We start from the raw sequence: 23,498 nt of genomic DNA on the forward strand, positions 1-23,498 counted from the left end.
GCCTTACTGCATAGAATTGTGAGGTTTTTATGCCCTAGAACATGGTCAATTTTTGAGTATGTGCCATGAACCACTGAGAAGAAAGCATATTTCTTTTTATCCCCATTCATTTTTCTCCAGAGATCTATCATACTTATCCTCTTTAAAATCCTGTTCACCTCCTTAACTTCTTTCTTGTTTATTTTGAGATTGGATTTATCAAGGATAACTTGGAAATTTGTCTTGCATATTTGGAACATACATATTTGGAGTTTTGTTTTTATTTGGAACTGAAAATAAAATTGAATTAAAAAGAAAAATCAGTCAACAGTCAGTGAACTTGGGATACAAAGCCAAGCAAAAAGAATGGTGGTCCCTGCTCTCATGGAACTTACATTCTAATGGTGAAAGATAACTTATTAAAAGGAACTGAAAGGTAGTAGGAAGAGTGAAAGGAAGAAGGTACATGTGCAGAGTCATGGTGCAAAACTCTTGAGAGTCAGAAGCTGGGGAGAAATGAGAGATGGCTAGCCAGGGATCCTTACCCAAAATTTAAGAAATAGGCCACTGCCTCATATGAAAGAGTGTTATGACAGACTTTATCAATTTTATTCTGAAATCCAGGCATATCTTCAATATTCCAGTGATCTACCAGTCCAATAAACCTGTCAAAAAAGTAACAGATTTGTCTGTCATGACCTACACTTGATAAAACCATGTTAATGTAGTAGCCACCATTTCCTTGACAAGATGTTCACTAACTGCTTAACTAAGCTAATATGTTTTCAAATCACAATCAGTGAAGTTCAATAACCTATACTTTACAGATTCATTTTCACTGTTTGGAAAAATCAGAATGTTTGCCCATCATAATATTCTGCAGAACTTCTATTATCTACAACCTTTCAAAGACAGTGGCTCAGCCATCATCTCCTCCATTTATTCAGTTAACTAAGACAGTGATTTTGACTCATCCAGGATAACTAGGTGCTCTTTTATATCCTCAATTATCTCAGATTTCAGCTCCAAACTGGGCATTTTTGTTTGTCTTTTATAATATGTGATTGTTTTTCCTGAGCAGAGATAATGGAAGCAAAATCAGAGTTGATACATCCCTTTCACATCTGGCAGAGGTGGAAACCCTTATTTGATCTTCTTTTTTCCAATGTATCTAAAAATACCTTTTTTGTTGTTACCAACATTCCTCTTAACTAGTTTAAGTTCATAATGAATCTTATTGTCTCTGAGTATTTTTATAGGACTATGTCCAGCTTTTGTATTTACATTGTTTCTTATCCTTGTTTCCACCTTTTAGGTTTTTGTTTTTTTAATCTAAGTTGGTTTATGAAATTTCCTTTGTAATCACATTAACTACTTTTGACAACTACCCCTTTCCGTACTCATTGGAATTGGTTCTTCTTTAAGAATTTCATTCTTGGGGTGTCTAGGTGGTGCAGCGAGTAAAGCACCAGCCCCAGCATCAGGAGGACCCAAGTTAGGTTCCGGCCTCAGACACATTTAACACACACACACACACACACACACACACACACAAATACTAGCCGTGTAACCTTGGGCAGGTTACTTAACCCCAACTGTGCTCCAAAAAAAAGCAAAAAAAAAAAAGAATTTCATTCTTGATAATGTCTGGCTATCCCTCCTAGAATCACTTCCCCTGCAAAATTTTAAGATCTTTGAATCCTTTGTTACTAACAATTTAGAGTTCATATGAGACAATGACCAGTCACTCTTCCCTTCCAAGGGCAGATAGAGGTAATTCTCCCACAAGTTCCCATCATTTCTACTTTAGCATTGAACTGTTCTTTGATCAGTTTCCTGAATGGTTGTTCCTCTAATTGACTCCTAGACCTCTGAAATACAACTTTATCATGAAGACAAGCCACAGAATTATTAACTAGATCAGAGGTCAAGAAGAAGTCTAAATAACGAAAGTCACCATATCATTTCAATATTATTTTTGAGGGTGAGACTTGTAATCTGGTTAGCTGGCCAGCTCCCAGGCCTGCAGGGCATTCCCTTCTCATCTCTGTCCCAGAGTGTCTCCTTTCCTTTAAGATACAGTTTAAGCAACATCTTCTGTATAAAGCCTTTCCCTATCCACTCAATTACTAGAACCCTCACTTCCTCAGGTTACAACTACTTTGTATATATGTGCATTTATTAGCTTTATATTTAGACTCTCTAACTCTGTCTCTCTTTTTCTCTGTTGTTTTCATATGTGCTTGGTTTCTTCTCCACTAGAATGCAAACTCACCGTAAGTAGGGAACGTTTCATTCTTTGGATTTATATCCCCATCCCTGGAATATAGCAAGCCCTCAATAGATATTTGGTTGGTTGGTTTGCTGATGAGCATTACCTATCATTTTCCCCATTCTGGTACCTGGATTTTTAAAAAATAATTTTATTTTGTTATTTTGAATTTTCAAGCATTTATATCTCCATAGGAAAAGAACAGAAAAAAAGAGGATTATTTATGAAACTCTAAACCTCTATTACCAACAGCTTGACTTTTTTTAATGGGATAAATTCAAGATAGTTTAAAAGCTGTCCTGCTTATCTGGGATTCTCTTGGAACTTTCTGCCATTCTTTTCTGTGTGCATATTTTTAAATAAAATGTTCTATTTTTTCTTTCATTACCACTACCACCTTAAATCTATCATCACTCTAAATTCCACCCCAAAATTAATTTTTAACAACCCTCTTTGAAATACAGAAGCATATTCAAGCAAAATAAATCTACATGTTAGTCATGATGTATTTCATGACTATATGTCATATATTTCATCTCATTCTGTATCTCACTTTAATTAATTCTCTGTCAGAAGGTGGGTAGCATACTTTATCAGTCTCATAAAGTTGTGACTCATTGTTGCATTGATTAGAATTCCGAGAATTTTAAAGCAGTTTTTCTTTACGATGTTGTAGTCACAGCACATATTTTTCTCCTATTTCTGTTAATGTCCTTTACCTCAGTTCATACAAATCATTCCATGCTAGATTTCTTGAATCCATTCCTTTTGTCAATACCTAGGATGTAATAACATTCCATTACATTAATATACATAATTTGTTTAGTATTTCCCAGGTGATGGTCACCTCCTTAGTTTTCTAGTGCTTTGCCACAATGAAAATTGCTCATATGAATATTTTTGTCTATGTGGGATCTTTCCTTCTTTCTTTGACCTCTTTGGTGTGAAAAGTCTAGTAGCATGTTGCTGGGTCAAAATACATGCACAGCTTACTGTCTTTTGGTTTGAATTTAAAACTACTTTCCAGAATGACTAATTTTTTTTCAGTTAGTTGTACAAGCAGTTCTTTAGTGTGCCTGTATTCTCACATTCCCTTCAACTATTCTCAATTTCACTTTTTGTCATCTTTGGCAATCTTGAGTGTGAGATTGAATATTAACTTGTTTTAATTTGTATTTCTCTAATTAATAGTGATTTGGAACCCATTGACATATGGTTGTTGATAGCCTGGGTTTCTTCCTTTGAGAACTGCCTCTTCATAGCATTGACAGTTTATCTTCTGACAAATGGCTCTTGTTCTCATATGTTTGAATTTCATCCCTATGTATCTTAGATATAAGATTTTTATCAGAGAAACTTTGTAGCAAAGATTTTTTTCCTCAGTCAATTTTTACTTTGTTTTTAGAACTGTATCTCCTTAACTTGAAGCAGGTAGGTGGCATAGTAGATGGAGTGACAGGCCTGGAGTCAGGGAAATTTATGTTCATGAGTTCACATCTAGCCTCAAACAGTTACCAGCTATGTGACCCTGGGCAAGTCATTTAACCCTCATCTGTTCCTCATCTGTACAATGAACTGGGAAAGGAATGGCAAACTACTCAGTATCTTTGCCAAGAAAACACCAAATGGGATCAAGAAAAGTTGGACACAACTGAAAAATGACTGAACAGCCGCTCCCTAACTTGCCTAGATTTTTAATTAACAGGGTTTAATCATAATCCTAGTCCCACTCAGATTGGCACTGGAGTTTTGGCCTGCTCCATTTCTGACTTAGTCTGATTTGCTTTTCTTCTCTAAATCTTTTGGCTACCCACTCCGAAGGGTTCACCATACTAATGCTAGACTTAGGACAGAAACCTAGGATGATTTAGCCCACTGAAGCTCAGAACTTTCAAACTCAAGAGATTTTTCACTTTTCATAATAGCTGATATGTGACAGGTGTGTGACACTATATCCAGAGAGTCAACTTTTTCCCTTTAGCTTTTATCTTCATTTTGTTTGTGCTTTTCATTTTTATATAAGAAGCATTTATCTTCTGCGACCCTCTCCATCCCTTGCTTAGTTAAGAATTCTTCTATCTATAGTCACAAAGGTATTTTTTTCTGTTTTTCTAAGTTCTTTATGATGTGACCTTATATCTAAATCATAGACCTATTTGGGTCTTATAGTGGTATATGGTGTGAATGCTTATTTAAACCTCGTTTCTGCCAGACTACATTCCACTTTTCATAAAAGTTGAATTTGTTGAATAGTAAGTATTTAATAGCTGGAGGTGTTTGGATTTATTTAATAATAAAGTATTATTTAATACTAAAATTCATTTACTTCTTCCTGTATCTTATGTACATATTCCACTGATCAATTTTTCTATTTTTAAACAATACCAAATAGTTTAGTGTTATGGCTATGTAATATAGTCTGAGATCTGGTGCTACTAAGCCTTAATTCTTCTGACTTTAAAAATATATAGATGTTCTTTGTGTTGTTTAAACCTTTGAGGTTCCTTCAGATGAATTTTGGTATTATTTTTTATATTTTATAAATTTGTAATTTTGTAACTCCATAAAGTGATTCTTGCATGATTTGATTGGTATGGCAGTAATTCCGCACACTGAGATAATATTGTCATTTCCTAAAATTGTATTTTATATATAATATGCATTTATATATGTAATTTTATTTCATAAATATATATATATATATAATTGTCATGTTATAAAATTTTATTTTATAAAATGACAATGAAACCACAAGCAATTACTATCTCTGCAATTATTAAGTTCTTTATTTCTGTAGAGTATAATTGTATTCATGTAGTCATGTTTTGGTAGTTGTGAACATTTTATATAGTCGGTAGTTATTTGTGAAAAGAGTTCCTTTTTCTGTCTCTTCTGAATTTTGTTAGTAATTTACAAAAAAGTTAATTATTTATTGATTGTATTTTATATTCTGCTACATTTCTGTAATTAGTTTTTCAATTAATTTTAGTTGATTTTCTGTTATTTTCTAAATAGACCATCATAACATCTGTAAAAAAAGAAAAAAAAGAGTTTTGTTTTCTTTTGTCTATACTTATTTTCTCAGTGTCTTTTTCTTGTCTCGTTTTTATAGCAAGCAATTCTAGACTTTTATCAAATAATAGTCATGGTGGTTTTTCTTGCTTTATCCTAGAGTTTATTGGAAAAACCTCCAGCAATTATTAATGTATTGACTGCTAATTTTAAATAGATGTGATTTATCATAATAATTCCTTATTATTTTATTTATTTTATTTTTATGTCCTTTTATTCCTAAGATTTTCAATATTTTTCATAGAAATGGGTATTATATTTTGTCAAAAGCTTTTTTCTGCATCTACTAATAACTTCCTCTTTTCTTGTTTATTAGGGTTTTTTTTTAAGAGTACCAAGTTTTATTCAGCAGTTAACATTTTGTTGCTTTTTTGTTCGTCTCTTCTTTGATTTTCAGAATTATATATTTTGGTGTTTAGTTGATTTTTTCTTTTTTTTAAATGCTTTATTAACTTCTGATTTACATCATTTGTTTCCGCCAGATTTTGAGTTACAAATTTTCTCCCTGTCTTTCCCCTACCCACCGCCCCAAAATAGCAGTCCTACAGGATCTCCCCTCCTCCAATCTGCTCTCTCCCATATTTTCTTCCATACCCCTTTCAACTTTTCCAGTGGATCTCTATGCCTCAGTGACTGTATATCTTATTTCCCAATTACATGTAAGATGGTATTAATAATAGTGTATATATATACATATATATTTGAATATTTTATTTTAAAACTTTGAATTCCAGATTCATTCCCTTCCTCGCTTGTCACCCACCCTCACTGGGAAGATAAACAGTTCCGTATAGGTTGTACATGTGTGGCTAATGCAAAACAATAACATAGTAGATATATTGTAAAAGACTGACTATATTTCCCTCCCTCCTATCCCACCTCCCACTTGTTCTATTCTCTACTTTGATCCCATCACTTTTCAAAAGTGGGTGCTTCCAACTTCCCTCCCTTCCCCAGCCTGCCCTCCCTTCCATCATTCCCCTTCTCATCCCCTTCCCCCCCCCCCACTCTCCTGGAGGGTGAGATACCCTATTGAGTGTGTATTTCACTCCCTCCTCAAGACAAATTCAATGGTAATAAGGTTGACCCATTCCCTTTTGCCTTCCTATTCTCCCCCTCCATTGTAACCATTTTACCTTGCCTCTTCTGTATGAGATACTTTACCCCAATCTGTCTCTCCCCATCTCCTCTCACCTCTTGATTTCACCTTTTAAGTATCATCCCTTCCTGTTAAATTGGTCCTGTGCCCTCTATCTATATATACCTGTAAATATATATACACACATTCACATATGTATTCATATGTCCATATACCCTCATATATGTGTGTGTGCATGTGTGTGTATTTCTAATCGCTTCAACTACTGAGAAAAGTTTCATAAGTTACAATTATTGTTCTTCCATGTAGGAATGTTAATAGCTCAACTTTGATAAGTTCCTTATAATTTCTTTTCCCTGTTTACCTTCTCATGCTTCTCTTGTTTCTTGTATCCAAATGTCAAATTTTCTATTCAACTCTGGTTTTTTTCAGCAAGAATGCTTGAAAGTCCTCTATTCCACTGAATGACCACATTTTACCCTGAAACATGATACTCAGTTTTGCTTGGGTAGGTGACTCTCAGTTTTAATCCCAGCTCCTTTGGCTTCTGGAATATCATATTCCAAGCCCTTCAATCCCTCAGGGTAGAAGCTGCCAGATCCTGGGTTATCCTGATTATGTTTCCACAATATTCAATTGTTTCTTCCTGGCTGCTTGTAATATACTCTCCTTAATCAGGGAATTTCTGGAACCTGACTATAATATTCCTAGGAGTTTTCTTTTTGGGATCTTTTTCAGGAGGTGATCAGTGGATTCTTTCAACCTCTATTTTGCCCCCTGGTACTAAAACATCACAACAGTTTTCTTTGAGAACTTCCTGGAGGATGATTTCTAGATTCTTACTTTGATCATGGCTTTCAGGTAGTCCAATAATTTTTAAATTATCTCTCCTGGATCTATTTTCCAGGTCAGTGGTTTTTCCCATGAGATATCTCACATTGCCTTCTATTCTTTCATTTGTTTGGATCTGTTTAACAGCATCTTGATTTCTCGTAAAGTTATTAGCTTCCATTTGCTCCAATCTAATTCTGAAGCAATGATTCTCCTCATTGAGCTTTTGAGATTCTTTTTCCATCTGGCAAATTTGGCTTTTTAAGGCATTCTTCTCCTCATTGCCTTTTTGAGCCTCCTTTGCCATTTGAGTCAGTCTGTTTTTTAAGGCATTATTTTCCTCAGTCAGGCTGTTGATTCTCATTTTGTAATTTTCTTGCATTGTTCTCATTTCTCTTCCCAATTTTTCCTCCACTTCTCTTCTCTGCTTCTTATCAGCCTCTATGGCCTGTAACCAGCTCGTATTTTCCTTTGAAGCTTTTGGTGCAGGAGTTCTGACTTCACTGTTTCCTCCTGTTCCATGCTTTGCTCCTTTTTGTCCCCAAAATAGGAGTGTAATGTTGGAATCTTCTGTCTGCTTTGTTTCCTTTGCCTGCTCATTTTGCCACTCAATTACTTGACTTTGGGGCTTTTTGCCACAGTAGGTCTATGCCACCAGGCAGGGGAGCTTTCATCTCAAATGCTGGCGTTTTCTCAGCTGTGGGAGGTATTAGATGGGTACCCTCTCTGAGGTCTCCACATGCTCTGGTAAGCTGGACACACACCGCAGGACCTCCACCCTAGACTGCAATCCAGATCCAAGCAGGTTAAAGCAAGATCAATTACCCCTCAGATGGGTGCTTGGTCCCCCTACACTCTGCAGGCCAGGAGCTGAAGCTGCCACTTGGCACTGGCTGGCTGTGCTGGCATCTCAGTGGCTTCTCGCCCTGGGGCTAAAAGACACACACTCCCACTTACTGGTCCCAAAGTCCAGACCGCACTGACCTCTCACTTTGTCCTTCACATCTATGTGTTGATAAATCTGGAAATGGCCACAGCTGCTGCTGATCTGGAGTCCCTCTGGCAGGCGGCTGGTCAGGCCCACCCTGGGGCTAAAGCCTTGGAGGGCTTGGCTACCAGAGCCCTGAGCTGGATTCCTGCAGGCCTGCCAGGCTGTCCTCAGCATGAGGTTAGCTTCTCTGTCATTTTGTGTGTTCTGCAGCTCCAAAGTTTGTTTAGAGTCCCCTTTTTACGTGGATTGGGGAAGGTGGAAGCCGGAGCCGCGGGAAGGTCATGCATCTACTCCACCATCTTGGCTCTGCCCCCAGTTGATTTTTTTTTCATTCTTGGATTTACAATTTAATTTTTTTTACATGTCTAATCCATTAGACTATCCTTTCACTGATGAATTTTTAAGATGCAAAATTTCCTCTAAAGGCTTCTTTAGTTATATCCTATGCATTTTGGTATGTTGTCATATCATGGTCATTTTTTGATGAAATTATGAAGTTTTATGATTTGTTTTTAACCCAATAATTATTAGGATTAATTTATTTTCTCTTTAAATGTTAATTTAATTTCTTAAATATAACTTTACTGAATTATAGTCAGTAAAAGATGTTTAATATTTATACTTCTCTACATATATATCTATATGTGTATATATGTATATAAGCTATACATACATATGTATGATATAAATTTATTGTATGTGCATGTACATATGCCTATATCTACATATAACATGCACATATATATAGCATGTATAATTAACACTGAGGCAGTGCCTATGGCAAGTTTAATTATATTTTCCCTGTTTTTCTTTTAGTTATTTTTTTTCTGAGATCATGATTGCTACCCTGGTTGTAACCCCACCCCATCATTAAAAAAAGACACTCTAGAATGTGTTGCAGCTCTTTGTGAATCTGTATAGTTAATATATGCTTTTCCTGTAAACATCATATTGTTGGACTGTGCTTTCTAATCCATCTTGCTACACTCTTCCATTTTATTGGTGAGTCCTTCTCATTTCCATTTATAGTTCTGATGATTAATTTTATACTTTCCTGTATTCTATCCTCTTGTACTTTTTTCTTCTCATTGCCCCAACTATCTCTTTACAAAAAAAAAAAGTTAGCAAAAGGGAGTTGAAGCAATTCACTTCTGTTCCTCTGTCCTTTGTCTCTTCCCTAAGTCCAAACTGCCATTCAGAAGTTCTTATCCTTTCTTCATGGTTCACCCTCCAAAGTTGGAACTCATTCTACTTATGGCTAATTTCTCTCCAATTCTACCCTGTCTCTTAAACTCTTCTCTCCCCTCTCATTATTTTTGCCTGTTTTTCTATTGAGTTTACATACATCATGTGATGAAACCTCCTTTTAGTGGTTTAGATGAAAGTGAAGTTCATGTAATACATTCTTCATAGACTCCCTTCTTTATGTTTGTATACATTTCTTCTCATGTCCCCTGATTATATGAGATAATGTTATACCTCCGTCTTTATCCTTTCTTCTCTAGGGTTTTAACCCTCACCCCCCTTTTTCCCTCAAGACCATCAAAATAGAATAAAGTCACACCTAGGTTCTCTGTTTGTCTTATTTAACTCTCTTTATGGCCCTTGAAGGCATTAGGGTTCTGTAGAGATACATATTTTTCCCCTTTATTAGAATGCAAATGTATTACCATCCTATAACTCCTAATTACTCTAATTGATTTATCTTTCTAGGTTTCTTTTTACTCTTATGTTTACATCTCAAGCTTTAACTTAGCTCTAGTCTTTTCATCAAGAATTCTTGGAAGCCTTCTGTTTCATGAAGAGTACACTTTCCCCTTCATAGGATCATATCCTGTTTTGTAGGGTAAAGTATGCTTTATTGAAAGTCTTTATAGTTTGCCTTTTGGAATATTCTTTTCCAAGATCTATTATACTTTATGGTGATAGTTGATAAGTCTTATGTAATTCTGACTGCACTTAAACTCTTTTGTTCTTACTACCTGCGATATTTTTTTTCTTTGATCTGTAATCTCTGGATTTTGCATATTACATTCCTGATCCTTTTTATCTTCGTGATTCCTTTAGAAGGCAGTTAGTGAATTATTTCTATTTTCACTTTGTCCTCTAGCTTTGATATATCTGGGCAGGTTTCACCTATGATTTCTTTAAACAGAGCATTCATGTTCTAGATCTTGTTCATTTTTGATGAGGCTTGATGGTGATTTTTTAATTATTTATCTTTGATTTATTTTCCCTAATCTGCTATTTTTGATAGTTAATAGCCTGTATTTTCTTGTATATCTTCCCTCTTTTTATTTGCTCTGGTATTTCTCTTGGAATCATTTACTTCTGTTGGATACATTCTAATTTTCAGAGAATCTGTTAATAGGGTAAGGTTTACTATTTCTTATATTAAGCTTTTTTCTTCTTTTAATTATTTGATCCAGAACTCTTATTTCATTTTTTTAAATCTCATTTCATTTCTTTCATGAATTCATTGTAGTTCTTGGGGTCAAACTAATTTTTTTTCTTCTGAGGTTCTGTTTGCAGTTGTTGTGGAGTTATCTTTTTCTGGGTTATGTCCTTGGAGCCATAAATTTTTTTTATTGTTCTTATTTTCTTCCATTTACTAATATTTCCATTCCTACTTCCTGAATTGGCAATTTGTGTTACAGCTAGACTCTGAATTCACTTGTACTATTGCATGAGACTGCAGGTACATGTCAGGTCTTGGTCTGTGTCATTGGGCTCTTTCATGTCTCTTTCACTTCTTCTGGTGTATCTGGGCTCAGAATGTAGGCATTTCAAGTTCACTTCCCCAGGTGTAGGCTCTGCATATTACAAGGCTCTGAGGGCCTCTACATATCTGTATGTTTCAAACTTTCAGAGCCCCTGTGGTATCCCAGTCTGATCATTGCAATTCAGATCTCAGCTTTATGAATTCCCATTATGACATGTGGAGTCAGAAGGCTGCCCCAGAGCTTCCTTAAGAGTGCATTCCAGTCCTTCTACCCTTGGGTGGGTACATGGAACTCCAAGTTTCAGGAGTCTTGGGAGCACCTCTGTTCCACTGGCAGGCTTCCAAGTTTTGTACTTAACCAGTCTTTTCTACTTCCTTTCTTTCACACTTCCTGAGTGCCCATAGGCTTCTGGCTATTTGTGCAGCCCTCAGCTGAAAGCTAGCACTAATTATAGTTTGTCTTTGTACTTCTTATCATTAATGATTCTAGTGCTCCTTTTCCATCTCTGTGGGAATACTTGTATGAGAGCTAGGCTACTCTCATTCACTCCACCATCTTAATCAAAATTCCTAGATTTCTTTATTCAAGTACATCTTAATATGTAATATTATTCCACTTCCCATTATACCTATTCTGTTTCTTTTCAGTGAGAGATATCTTTTTGACACTCTATTTCCACATAAGGTTCTTATCTTACAAAATCTCAGTCATATCTTCTGAGGCCAAATTTGCTTCCTTCTATTAGGGTTTCTACCTTACTTTTTACACATATTTGAGACATTTGTGTATTGACATCTTAGAACAAAGAATTTATTACTGACTCTTTTCTTGTACTTTTATTACTATGAATTAATAGTCTACTGAAAGTCTTCTTCCTATGATATGGCTATTTTTATGGTATATATTTAATGGATACTTTCCCCCTCTCTTTTTAAATTTAAAGTTCTTTTTATTAGATTTGGGAGACTTCAGGCCAATGTATTTTCACCAATCCAAGTTAGGTGCATTCCACCCCTGACCAAGAGTTAATTTTTCCTCTACATTTTGCCATTGTCCAAGAATCCTAATTTCACCCTCAGATTCTATCTTTTTAATTACTTGCTCTCTTCCTAAACCTGGTTCTCTATTAAAAAGTTCTTGCCTTGTTTTGGCAAATCTCATACCATTAATGTCTTCATCCCTTTTCCCCTGAATCTTGTAATCCCTAATAATGATTTCTGGTCATCTAATTTGCCCCCACAAAAATCACCAGAAGTGGGGGTGGCTAGGTGGCGCAGTGAATAAAGTGCTGGCCCCAGAGTCAGGAGGACCTGGGTTTGGATCCGGCCTCAGACACTTAACACACACACACACATACACACACCTAGCCATGCAAACTTGGGCACGTTACTTAACCTCAATTGCCCTCCAAAATGGAAAAAAACAAAAATCACCAAAACTGGTTAGTGGTTGTCAGGCTTGACAATTTTTGGAACACTCTGCATCAGGTCCAGGATTCATGCCCCAGGGAGTCGGCAGAGATTTTGTTTATTTCAATTTTTTTAAAAAGTGGTTCTTTCTGCTCTTGTTAAGAAGAAAGGGATTACTTTTGTAATAATCCTCCAATCCTTCTTGGGGGTGCCTGTGTAACTCTATCATTGTTCCCTAGATAACAACTAGCGACTTCCTTCTAGGAAGGTTTCCTATCCCTGGTTTAGCCTCTGCTGTGTGAAAAGTTTCCCATTCATTACTTATTTCTGAGGGTTTAGTGGTCTTTCTTCCCTTTCTCCTCTGTGACACAGTCTTCTACTTCCCTCCTCCTGATAAGGGTCAGGAGTCCCATCAGGTTCTTTAGACTCTGGTTCTTATTTTTACTTTGAGTCCTTTTTTCTATCTTCAAAATCATATTTCATTTGCTTTGAAAAATTAGGAAATGGAGATGCCTTTCTTAAACCTCTTTGCCTTCCAGAGAGGCATAGCTATTACTCAATTGAGAGACAAAAGATAAATTGCACAAACTGAGTATCACTGCAAAATTCTCTTCACCCACCATACTTGTTAGAAGATATTTAGCCTTTTATCACTCTTGCCTCATTAGAGGCAGCTGGGTGGCTCAGTGGATAGATAGCTGGGTGCAACCCTGAATAAGACACTTGAGTTCTGTTTGTCTAAGGTTCTTTGACTATAAAATTGATACATTAATAGCATCCATCTTCCAGGGTTGGTGGGAAGATAAAAACAAAATATTTATAAAGTGCTGGGTAAAGTGTCTGGCATGTAGTTAGTGCTTAATAAATGCTTATTTCCTTCTTTCCTTCCTTTCTTCCTTCTTCAATAGCTCACAACTGATTTTGCATGGCAAACTGTAGATTAACCGTTTCTCACTTGAGGATACAGGGTCAAATGGTTTCTTTAGCTCTAATATGGTGGTCCAGACCACCCAGTGTCAAAGATCCTGAGTTCACAAAGCATGGATTTAATATGGGGAGCTGAAACCTAGGATCAATTTTTCTTTATTGCTCATTACACCAATTTCTCCTCATTACTTATTGCTACAATTCTATCCTGAAATCAGCTAAATTAATCTTAAGTTTAACTCTTGTCTAGGGTTTACTAAATGTGAATAACAGCATCACCAACTCCAACAATGGCATTCAATATAGGTATTAGGTATGACAGAATTCATTTCACCTCACAGAAAATTCACACACAGGAGCACATAACACACTTAATTAGCCCCCATCAGCTCTAACCTGGAAAGGAAGTGAAGCTGGGGTTATAATTCAGGCAAATCTTCAGCATTCTGGTGAGTTCCTTTTTCTCATAGTGTCCCTAACACTCAAACTATTACCCATGGCTTAGGTTTCCCACAGAAGGTAAACAGGCTCTGGAGATGGCTGAACAAGCAAACCCTTTCTTTTATTTTGCTTTTTGGAGGGCAGTTGGGGTTAAGTGACTTGCCCAAGGTCACATGGCTAGTTTTTTTGGTGTTAAGCGTCTGAGTCCGGATTTGAATTCAGGTCCTCCTGATTCCAGGGCCAGTGCTCTATTCACTGAGCCACCTAGCCGCCCCAAGCAAACCCTTTCTCATCAGACCTTCACTGGCTGCTGTTCAGAGTTATTCTACCAGTGAGTTAGGACTTGGGGCCATGGAAACTTCTCCAAAAGATTCCTGTAGAGGAAACCAAAATGGAGATCCTGGATAAAAATAGTTTGAATAGGTCTATGAAGCACATATGGTAACTTGAAGTTTTGGGTGAATTGGGGTTGATAGGAATGTTGTTTGGTAAAAAAAAAACATCACCACCACCACCATCATCATCATCATCATCACCATCATCATCAACAAGTTAAGCATACCCTCCAAAAGGCAAGAACACATTCTAAAGTCATCTGGCAAATATCCCTTCTCATGAACCTGGAGTCCATAAGGATCCTGGACAAGCTACTCAGACTCATGTCATGATAGGACAGGCTGCCCTGTCTGCTTCACTAGACAGTTAGATAGCAGAGTGCACAGAATTTTGGACCTGGAGTCACAAAGATCTAAATTCAAACCCGCATCAGACACTTACTGTGCCATCCTAGGCAGATCACCTAATTCAGTCTCAGCTTCAAGTTGCTTTTCTGTAAAATGGGCCAACAATAGTACCTATTTCATGGTTTAAAAAAGATCTAATGATAGAACATTAAAGAACAAAATATTTTTCAAACCCTATATTGCTAAGTAAATCCTAGTTATTGCTGATTACTTTATTGATTACACAGATAAGACCTGAACATGTGGCACTTGGGGTTTGTTGCAAATCAATCTGTCAGTTGCTAGACAAATCCCCCAAGATATAATCTATAGTCCAGGTAGGACTCTGGGCTCCGATGCAAAAGGTCCAATTCTGAAAGACAAAGGTGAATTTTGAAGTATGAGAGCAAGAAAGGGCCATGTTGGGTCTCATGGTTCACTTTTAAAGCCCACAGGGTTCTAATCTCTGAAACCCAATCAGTACAACACCAATGAGTATGCTTGCATGCCGTGAGAAGGTTCCTTCAGTTTCTTCAAACAGCTACCCATACCCTATAGCAGCAGGGTTATTGGAAACTCCTCAAATTAACTGATGATTCCCTTAAACAGAGCAGGCTTCCCTCTTCTCTTAATTAACAAGTGCTTAGCTGGTTCAAATGCCTCTGCTGGGCATTTTCAACTTCCTGGTAAAGGCCAACTACCCTACAGATCTACAGTCTGTTCTAGCTTGGAAAGAGCTACCAGGCCCTCCACTTTGCTTGCCTTCAGAAATCCAGGGTCACTTCCATCCCACTACAAAGATTCAAAAGAGTGGAGCATTAATGTCACACACATAATGAAGGTATCAGAGTGTCTTTAAATGATACTTTTATTAGTTTCAGTGTTACACAACACAACATTTTGAAAATAGGTTAACTATATTTTCACTTCAGGATCTAATTTTAATTAGAATTAAATTTAATCAGGAATTCAGGATCTAAGTTTAATATATGTCATTGGTTTTCTAATTTTAAAAGAAAATGGTAACTCTGATGAAGCAAAAACACTAATTTCAAAGCAAGTGACCTATACTGACATCATGTTTCATCTTCAAGGCCAAATAAATCCTCCAGGAGTGGCAAGTATCTGATGCATTTCACTGGAAGAGGAGGAGCCACGTAATTCCAGGAATCTTCATTCTGCACAGAAGAAATTACAGAACATACTTAGAATTTGCAGCTTGAGTTATCCAGGGTTTACATGAAAGCTATTCAGAAAACAAAGAGACTTTTAAAACCATATCCTGCTACATCATATGACAACTAATATCCTTATGAGCCTAATTTCTTTATTTGTTCATCTTTTATAAAAGAAAATATGAACAGGCAGTCATAAGAGTACTGTGGTTACTGCTCCTCTATTAAGTATATTATAGAAAGGATTGGACCAAAAAGTAGTCATGAGATCTAGGTTCTAGCCCATCACTCTGTCATTCTCTTGTTCTAAATCCTTGGTACAGTACTTTCTATATGGTGAAGATCAAATATATATTTGAGAAAATTGTAAAAATAGGTTATTATATTTCTCTTGTCAATAGTTAAGTAACTATTTGTCCTAAGCTATCTTGATTGAACGCCTATTAGAAAAGGGAAATATTTTAGGTGTCTCTAAGTGTTTCATTCTACCACAAAGACTGATCACCTTGGGTTTAGATCTCTACTCAAGGCATATCTGTGCCTTACTTGAACAAATTATTCTCTTTAATGATGGAAGTATGAAAAGAATGGTAATTTATGAATTAAGTCATTCTTCCTTTCCAGTCATGGGCACTGGAAGAGCCCATGTGCCATAATGGAATCATGTAAGAAAGACAACATCTGCTCTGCTAACATTTTAACTTTGGGAAAATCACTTTACCTTTCTCATTTCTCAGATTCTTTGTCTATAAAATTAGGTGGTTACAATAGATGATCTCTATGTTCTCTTCCAGTTCTAAATATATGATCTTATGTTCACCAGTGGCAAACATAGTCCTGCCTACCTATCTTTAATCAAGTCAGTAATCCAATTCTAGCAATATTTAAAAGAAGCTGTTGAACAACTTCATATAGGCATGATACTGGCACCACTAAAAGGCTATTTTTCTAAATTAATTTTATTTTTTCAATTAATGAGCATTTATTATCTCTTCCTTCCACATCTTCCACATTGGGGGAAAACATAACCTTTTTGACAACTGTGTATAGTCAAGCAAACAAATTTCCACATTGACCATGTCCAAAAATGTATAATTCATTTTGCATCTTGAGTTCATCTTATCTGTCAGGAGGTGAGTTGCATAGGTCATTGCATTGATTAGGATCCTTAAGTCTTTCAAAGTTGTCTTCACAATGGTGTCACTGTATAAATTGTTTTCCTGGTTCTATTCACTTTGCTTTGCATCAGTTCATACAAGTCTCCCCAGATTTCTCTGAAAACATCCCCTTCATCATTTCCTATAGCAAAATAAGTATTCCATTCTATTTATATACTATAAATTTATTATTTCCCAATTGATGGTCACCCCCATGATTTTTACAGAATACTGCTATAAATATTTTTTTACATGTAGGAGCTTTTCCTTTTTCTTTGAGCTCCTTGGAGAATAGGCCTAGTAGTAGTATTGCTGGGTCAAAGCGTATGCACAATTAAGTAATTTGGAAGGAACTCCAAACTGCTTTCCAGAATGACTAAACCAATTGACATCTCCATCTCCAAGTGCATTAATGCACTTTTGCCCCCATAGCCCAACTAATAGTTTATTTTAAAATAAAAAAAAAACATGTAGATGAATGATCTATAAATATTCAATCCATGTAGGTCTATTACATAAGCGAATGCTGTACAGATGTAGTAGGGGCCAACACTGCCTCTCTAGGGCTTCAAATAACAAGATTCCCAGTTAGTACTTCAGTATTCAAACTGGATATCCCATAGGCATCTCAAACTCAGTGTGTTGAAAAGAGAACTCATCTTTTTCCCTAAAGACAATCTTCTTTCCAACTTCCCTATTACTGTCAAGAGACAAGGGACACCCTCCCAGTCATCTAAGGCTAGCAATGGTGGCATTTTCCCTGACTCATCACTTATACTCAATATACATATCTGGTCCTTTACCAAATCCTATTTTTTTGCCTTTTCAGTATTTCTCATATATGTCTTCTCTCTGCTCACAGAGCTACCACCATACTTCAGTTCCACATTACCTTTTGCCTGGACTATTTCAAAAGTTTTACTCAAGCATCTTCCTCCAATCTATCCTCCATTTGGCTGCCAAAGGGATTTTTGTAAAGTACAGTTCTGACCATGTCACCCTGACTACTCAAAAAAAAAAAAAACCAAACAAACCCAAAACACTAGTGGCTCCATATTACCTCCAGAATTAAATATAAAATCTTTTATTTCACATTCAAAGCTCTTTATAACCTGGTCTTTTTCTACCTTCTTTTGCTTGGCCCCTCCTCTCCAAACCCCCCCCACACACCACCTATATACATACAAACACACACACACACACACACACACACACACACACATACACACTCCATAATCTATCAACACTGGTCTTGCTGTTCCTCATATGATACTCCTCCTGACTCCCTGCATTTACAACAGCTATACATAGGAGAATACTCCACTTCTGCCCTTATTTGTCCTTGTGTTCTTCAAAAATCAGATCAAATCTTAACTTCTCCTTTCCCTCCCTATATATATGTATATATGTATACATATATTGTACATACATAGTTGATTGCACTTTCTGTCATTAGGATATGAACTGTTCCATGATTTTGTTTTCTAGCTCTTAGAACAATGACTCACACATAGTAAGTGCTTACTAAATTCTCATTGACTGACTGACATTAGTTAAATGTCTTTTATTCTGGACACTTGTGGAATAAAGGTGCATTTTGATCAACAGTGGTTATGAGCTGTTCAACTCTACATTAAGTCTTGCAGTCAAATACATTCCCTTATCAATTTTATTTTATTTTTTAAAATGCTTTATTAACTTCTCATTTACATCATTCATTTCTGCAAGATTTTGAGTTACAAATTTTCACCCCGTTTTTCCCCTATCCACTGCCCCAAAATAGCAGTCTCACAGGATATCCCCTCCTCCAATCTGTTCTCTCCCATATTTTCTCCCATATCCCTTTCGACTTTTCCAGTGGATCTCTATGCCCCAGGGACTGCATATCTTATTTCCCAATTACTTGTAAAATAGTATTAATAATAGTATATATATATATATTTAAACATTTGATTTTAAAACTTTGAATTCCAGATTCATTCCCTTCCTCCCTTGTCACCCAACCTGACTGGGAAGATAAGCAGTTCAGTATAGGTTGTACATGTGTGGCTAATGCAAAACAATAACATAGTAGATATATTGTAAAAGACTGACTACATTTCCCTCCCTCCTATTCCACCTCCCACTTGTTCTATTCTCTACTTTGATCCCATCCCTTTTCAAAAGTGGGTGCTTCTAACTTCCCTCCCCCCAAGCCTGCCCTCTCTTCCATCATCCCCCCTCTCATACCCTTCCACCAACTATCCTGTAGGGTGATACCCTATTTAGTTTGTATTTCATTACCTCCCTGAGCCAAATTCAATGGGAATAAGGTTCCCTTTTGCCTTCCTATTCTTCCCCTCCATGTGGCCATTTTCCCTTGCCTCTGCTTATATGAGATGGCTTATTCCATTCTGTCTCTCTCCATCTCCTCTCATTATATTTCCCTCTCACCTCTTAATTTGACCTTTTAAGTATCATGCCTTCCTGGTAAATTGGTCCTGTGCCCTCTATCTACGTATACCTGTAAACATATGCCCATAAACCCTCATATCTAGACATATATGTGTATATGTATGTATATATACATATATATGTATATATATATATATTTCTATTCCCTTCAACTACTGAGAAAGGTTTCATGAGTTATAATTATTGTTTTTCCATGTAGGAATGTTAATAGTTCAACTTCGATAAGTTCCTTATGATTTTTTTTTTCCCTGTTTACTGCTTCTTGTATCTGAATGTCAAATTTTCTGTTCAACTCTGGTTTTTTCAACAAGAATGCTTGAAAGTCCTCTATTCCACTAAATGACCATATTTTCCCCTGAAACATGATACTCAGTTTTGCTTGGGTAGTTGACTCTCGGTATTAATCCCAGCTACTTTGACCTCTGGAATATCATATTCCAAGCCCTTCGATCCCTCAGGGTAAAAGCTGCCAGATCCTGGGTTATCCTGATTGTGTTTCCACACTATTCAAATTGTTTCTTCCTAGCTGCTTGTAATATTCTCTCCTTAATCTGGGAATTCTGGAACCTGGTTATAATATTCCTAGGAGTTTTCTTTTTGGGATCTTTTTCAGGAGGTACCCTCTGGTCCTAAAACATCAGGGCAGTTTTCTTTGAGAACTTCCTGGAGGATGATTTCTAGGTTCTTACTTTGATCATGGTTTTCAGGTAGTCCAATAATTTTTAAATTGTCTCTCCTGGATCTATTTTCCAGGTCAATGTTTTTTTCCCATGAGATATTTCACATTACGTTCTATTCTTTCATTTGTTTGGATCTGTTTAAGAGCATCTTGATTTATCATAAAGTCATTAGCTTCCATTTGCTCCAATCTAATTCTGAAGCAATGATTTTCCTCACTGAGCTTTTGAGATTCTTTTTCCATCTGGCAAATTCGGCTTTTTAAGGCATTCTTCTCCTCATTGCCTTTTTGAGCCTCTTTTGTCATTTGAGTTAGTCTATTTTTTAAGGTGTTATTTTCCTCAGTCAGGCTGTTGACTCTCATTTCATAATTCTCTTGCCTTGTTCTCATTTCTCTTCCCAATTTTTCCTCCACTTCTCTTATCTGCTTCTTAAGGTCCTCTATGGCCTGTAATCAGCTCATATTTTCCTTTGAAGCTTTTGGTGCAGGAGTTCTGACTTCACTGTTTTCCTCCTGTTCCATGCTTTGCTCCTTTTTGACCCTAAAATAGGAGTCTAATGTTGGAATCTTCTCTCTGCTTTGTTTCCTTTGCCTGGTCATGTCACCCCTCAGTCACTTGACCCCTGGGCTTTTTGCCACAGTAGGACTCTGCCACCAGACAGGGGAACTTTCATCCCAAACGCTGGGGTTTTCTCAGCTGTGGGAGGTATTAGATGGGTGCCCTCTCTGAGGTCTCCACATGCTCTGGCAAGCTGGACACACACTGCAGGATCTCCATCCTAGAGTGCAATCCAGATCCTAGCAGGTTAAAGCAAGAGCGATTACCCCTCAGCCTGGTGCTTGGTCCCCCTACACTCTGTAGGCTAGGAGCTGAAGCCACCACATGGCACTGGCTGGCTGTGCCGGCGTCCCACCCTGGGGGGCAAAAGCCACACACTCCCACTTACTGAGTCCCAAAGTCCAGAGTGCACTGACCTCTCACTTTGTCCTTTACATCTATGTGTTGATAAATCTGGAAACGTCCACAGCTGCTGATGATCTGGAGTCCCTCCAGCAGGTGGCTAGTCAGGCCCGCCCTGCAGCTAAATCCTTGGTGTGGGGCTGGGCTTGGCTCTCAGAGAGCTGTGCTGGCCGATTCCTGCCGGGCTGTCCTCAGCAGGAGGTTAGCTTCTCTGTCTCATTTTGTGGGTTCTGCAGCTCTAAAATTTGTTTAGAGTCCCCTTTTTATATGGATTGGGGAAGGTGGAAGCTGGAGCAGCAGTGAGGTCCTGCTTCTACTACACCATTTTGACTCCGCCCCTAAATATCCCCTTATCAATTTTAAAACAGTTCATTGTATCAAATTTTATCTTTACGCATTTATCTTCTTGATATTGATGAAATACTACAAATACAGATATACAGTAATTGTAGCAAGAAAGTTTGGTGTTGTCAAAAGAGCATGGATTTGGAATGAGAAGATCTACTTAGAGATCTCCATGATCATCAATGTAGATATATCTGATGGGGTTCTCAGAGGTCATCCAGGTCAATTCCCCCATCTAACAGATGAAGAAATCCAAGGTACAGAAAAGTGAGTGACTTGCCTAAGTTCCCATGGGTACCAAGTCCTTATTAGCCATGTGACCTTAGGGAATGTCACAATACCTCAGACTTGTTTAAATTTCATTTTCTTTACAAATAATAATACTTAAGAGTACCTACTTCATATAATTGTTGTGAATTATGTTTTGTGTGCAGCAAAATTATACAGGATGTCTCCAAAATCTCAGTGCAGTTTTAACACCCTTTATACTGACACATATCTGCATGGGTGTAGGCATGTACATGTCATTTACACACAAAGCCAGTCAATAAACATTTATTAAATGCCATACATGCATATGTACATATGATTGTGTGCACACACTGGCATATAAATATACCTATATGTATATTATGTATATATGTACATACATAATACACATAAATGCGTGTGTATGTGTGGTTGTTACTGTTCAATTGTTTTCAATCGTGTCCAATTCTTTGTGACCCCATTTGGGTAAAGATATTAGTTTGCTGTTTCATTCTCCAGCTCATTGTACAGATGAGGAAACTGAGGCAAACAGGTTTAAGTGACTTGCCCAGGGTCACACAGTTAGTAAATGTCTGAAGTCAAATTTGAACTCAGGGAAAGTTTTCTGACTCCTGGCCCAGCATTCTATCCACTGTATCACTTAGCTGCCCTATGTGTATGTATATATTCACATATATATTAGGAATACTGCTTATCTTGTATATATATATATATATGTACTTATATATACACCTATATATGTATTTTATACATACATTATATCTATATCTATATGTAAACAATTTTTTCCAAATTCTCTTATGATGATCAAAGATCCTTCCCATAATTTACATGGTAGAAATAGGAAGGATTCAAGAATGAAATTCTAATAGTAAGAGATGCAATATAAATCATGTTACAGTAATGATAGACTTGAGATTTGTCCAAGAACAAGAGTAAAAGAGATCCTCAATGAATAGCATTTGGCTAAATAGAAATATTTAGTTGTGTATATAATTCCTGAAATGAAAAGTTGAAGATATTCTATTAAAATTCTGCCCATATCTTTTTAGATTCAAGATCAAGCAAGATTTCTTACACATAGCCTTTTCCACCTACCTGCTCCATTCATAATGCTCTTAATTATGCTCAAAGATAGTAATGATAATTATTAGTTGATTATGCTTCTTATAATTTCTAAATTGCTTCCTGGGGCTTATCTCTCTAGTTTAATACCCGACTCCTTGAGAACAGGGACCTCAAAGAAATTCCAGCCCCTTAAGAGTTGGGACTCCCGGGGTCGGAGCCAAGATGGTGGACTAGAAGCATGACCTTCCTGCAGCTCCAGCTTCCATCCTCCCTAATCCATGTAAAAAGGGTACTCTAAACAAACTTTGGAGCTGCAGAACACACAAAATGACACAGAGAAGCTAACCTCCCACTGAGGGCAGTCCAGCAGGCCGGCAGGAATCCAGTACAGAGCTCTGGGAGCTGAGCCCAGCCCCACACTGGGGCTTTAGCCCCAGGGAGGGCCTGACCAGCCACCAGCCAGAGGGACTCCAGATCAATAGCAGCTGTGGCGGTTTCCAGATTCATCAACACATAGATGTGAAGGACAAAGTGACAGGTCAGTGCAGTCTGGACTTTGGGACCAGTAAGTGGGAGTGCTTGGCTTTTACCCCCGGAGTGAAAAGCCGCTGAGACGCTGGCAGCGGCTTCAGCTCCTGGCCTGCAGAGTGTAGGGGTGTGATAGTAATGGCAATGAAAGATTCCCTTGTATTGGCTTGGTTTTCAAATTGATTGTGTTAAAACCCAGAGCTTGTTAATCCCACCTGTGGGATGGACTTGATGTGAAAAGAAAGTCCTGAACTGGGAGGAGCTGGTGACGTAGATTTGGAGAGACAAGAGAGAGGCAGAAGGACTGATTTTTGGAAGCAGCACCCACGTGCAGGCAGAGAGAGAGACTGAGAAGGATTGCTGGGGCCACTTTGAATCGCCCTGGACTTTTCAGA

At 37.2% G+C, this 23,498-nt stretch overlaps 1 protein-coding gene across 2 annotated transcripts in view; it reads right to left on the reverse strand.

Moving 5' to 3' along the window:
* Positions 1–15,316: 15,316 nt before the first annotated feature.
* Positions 15,317–23,498, reverse strand: part of EFHC2 (EF-hand domain containing 2) — a 276,255-nt gene continuing 268,073 nt past the window's right edge. For both annotated transcript variants that reach the window (XM_069065742.1, XM_069065741.1), the window contains one exon: positions 15,317–15,644. In XM_069065742.1, the coding sequence (XP_068921843.1) occupies positions 15,543–15,644 (102 nt within the window). In that variant the 3' untranslated portion in view covers positions 15,317–15,542. The remainder of the gene's footprint in view (positions 15,645–23,498) is intronic.

The sequence above is a fragment of the Petaurus breviceps genome, unplaced genomic scaffold, assembly GCF_028583685.1.
Source record: "Petaurus breviceps papuanus isolate PSGF00001 unplaced genomic scaffold, PetGlider_PUasm1.0 90700, whole genome shotgun sequence".
Lineage (NCBI taxonomy): Eukaryota > Metazoa > Chordata > Mammalia > Diprotodontia > Petauridae > Petaurus > Petaurus breviceps.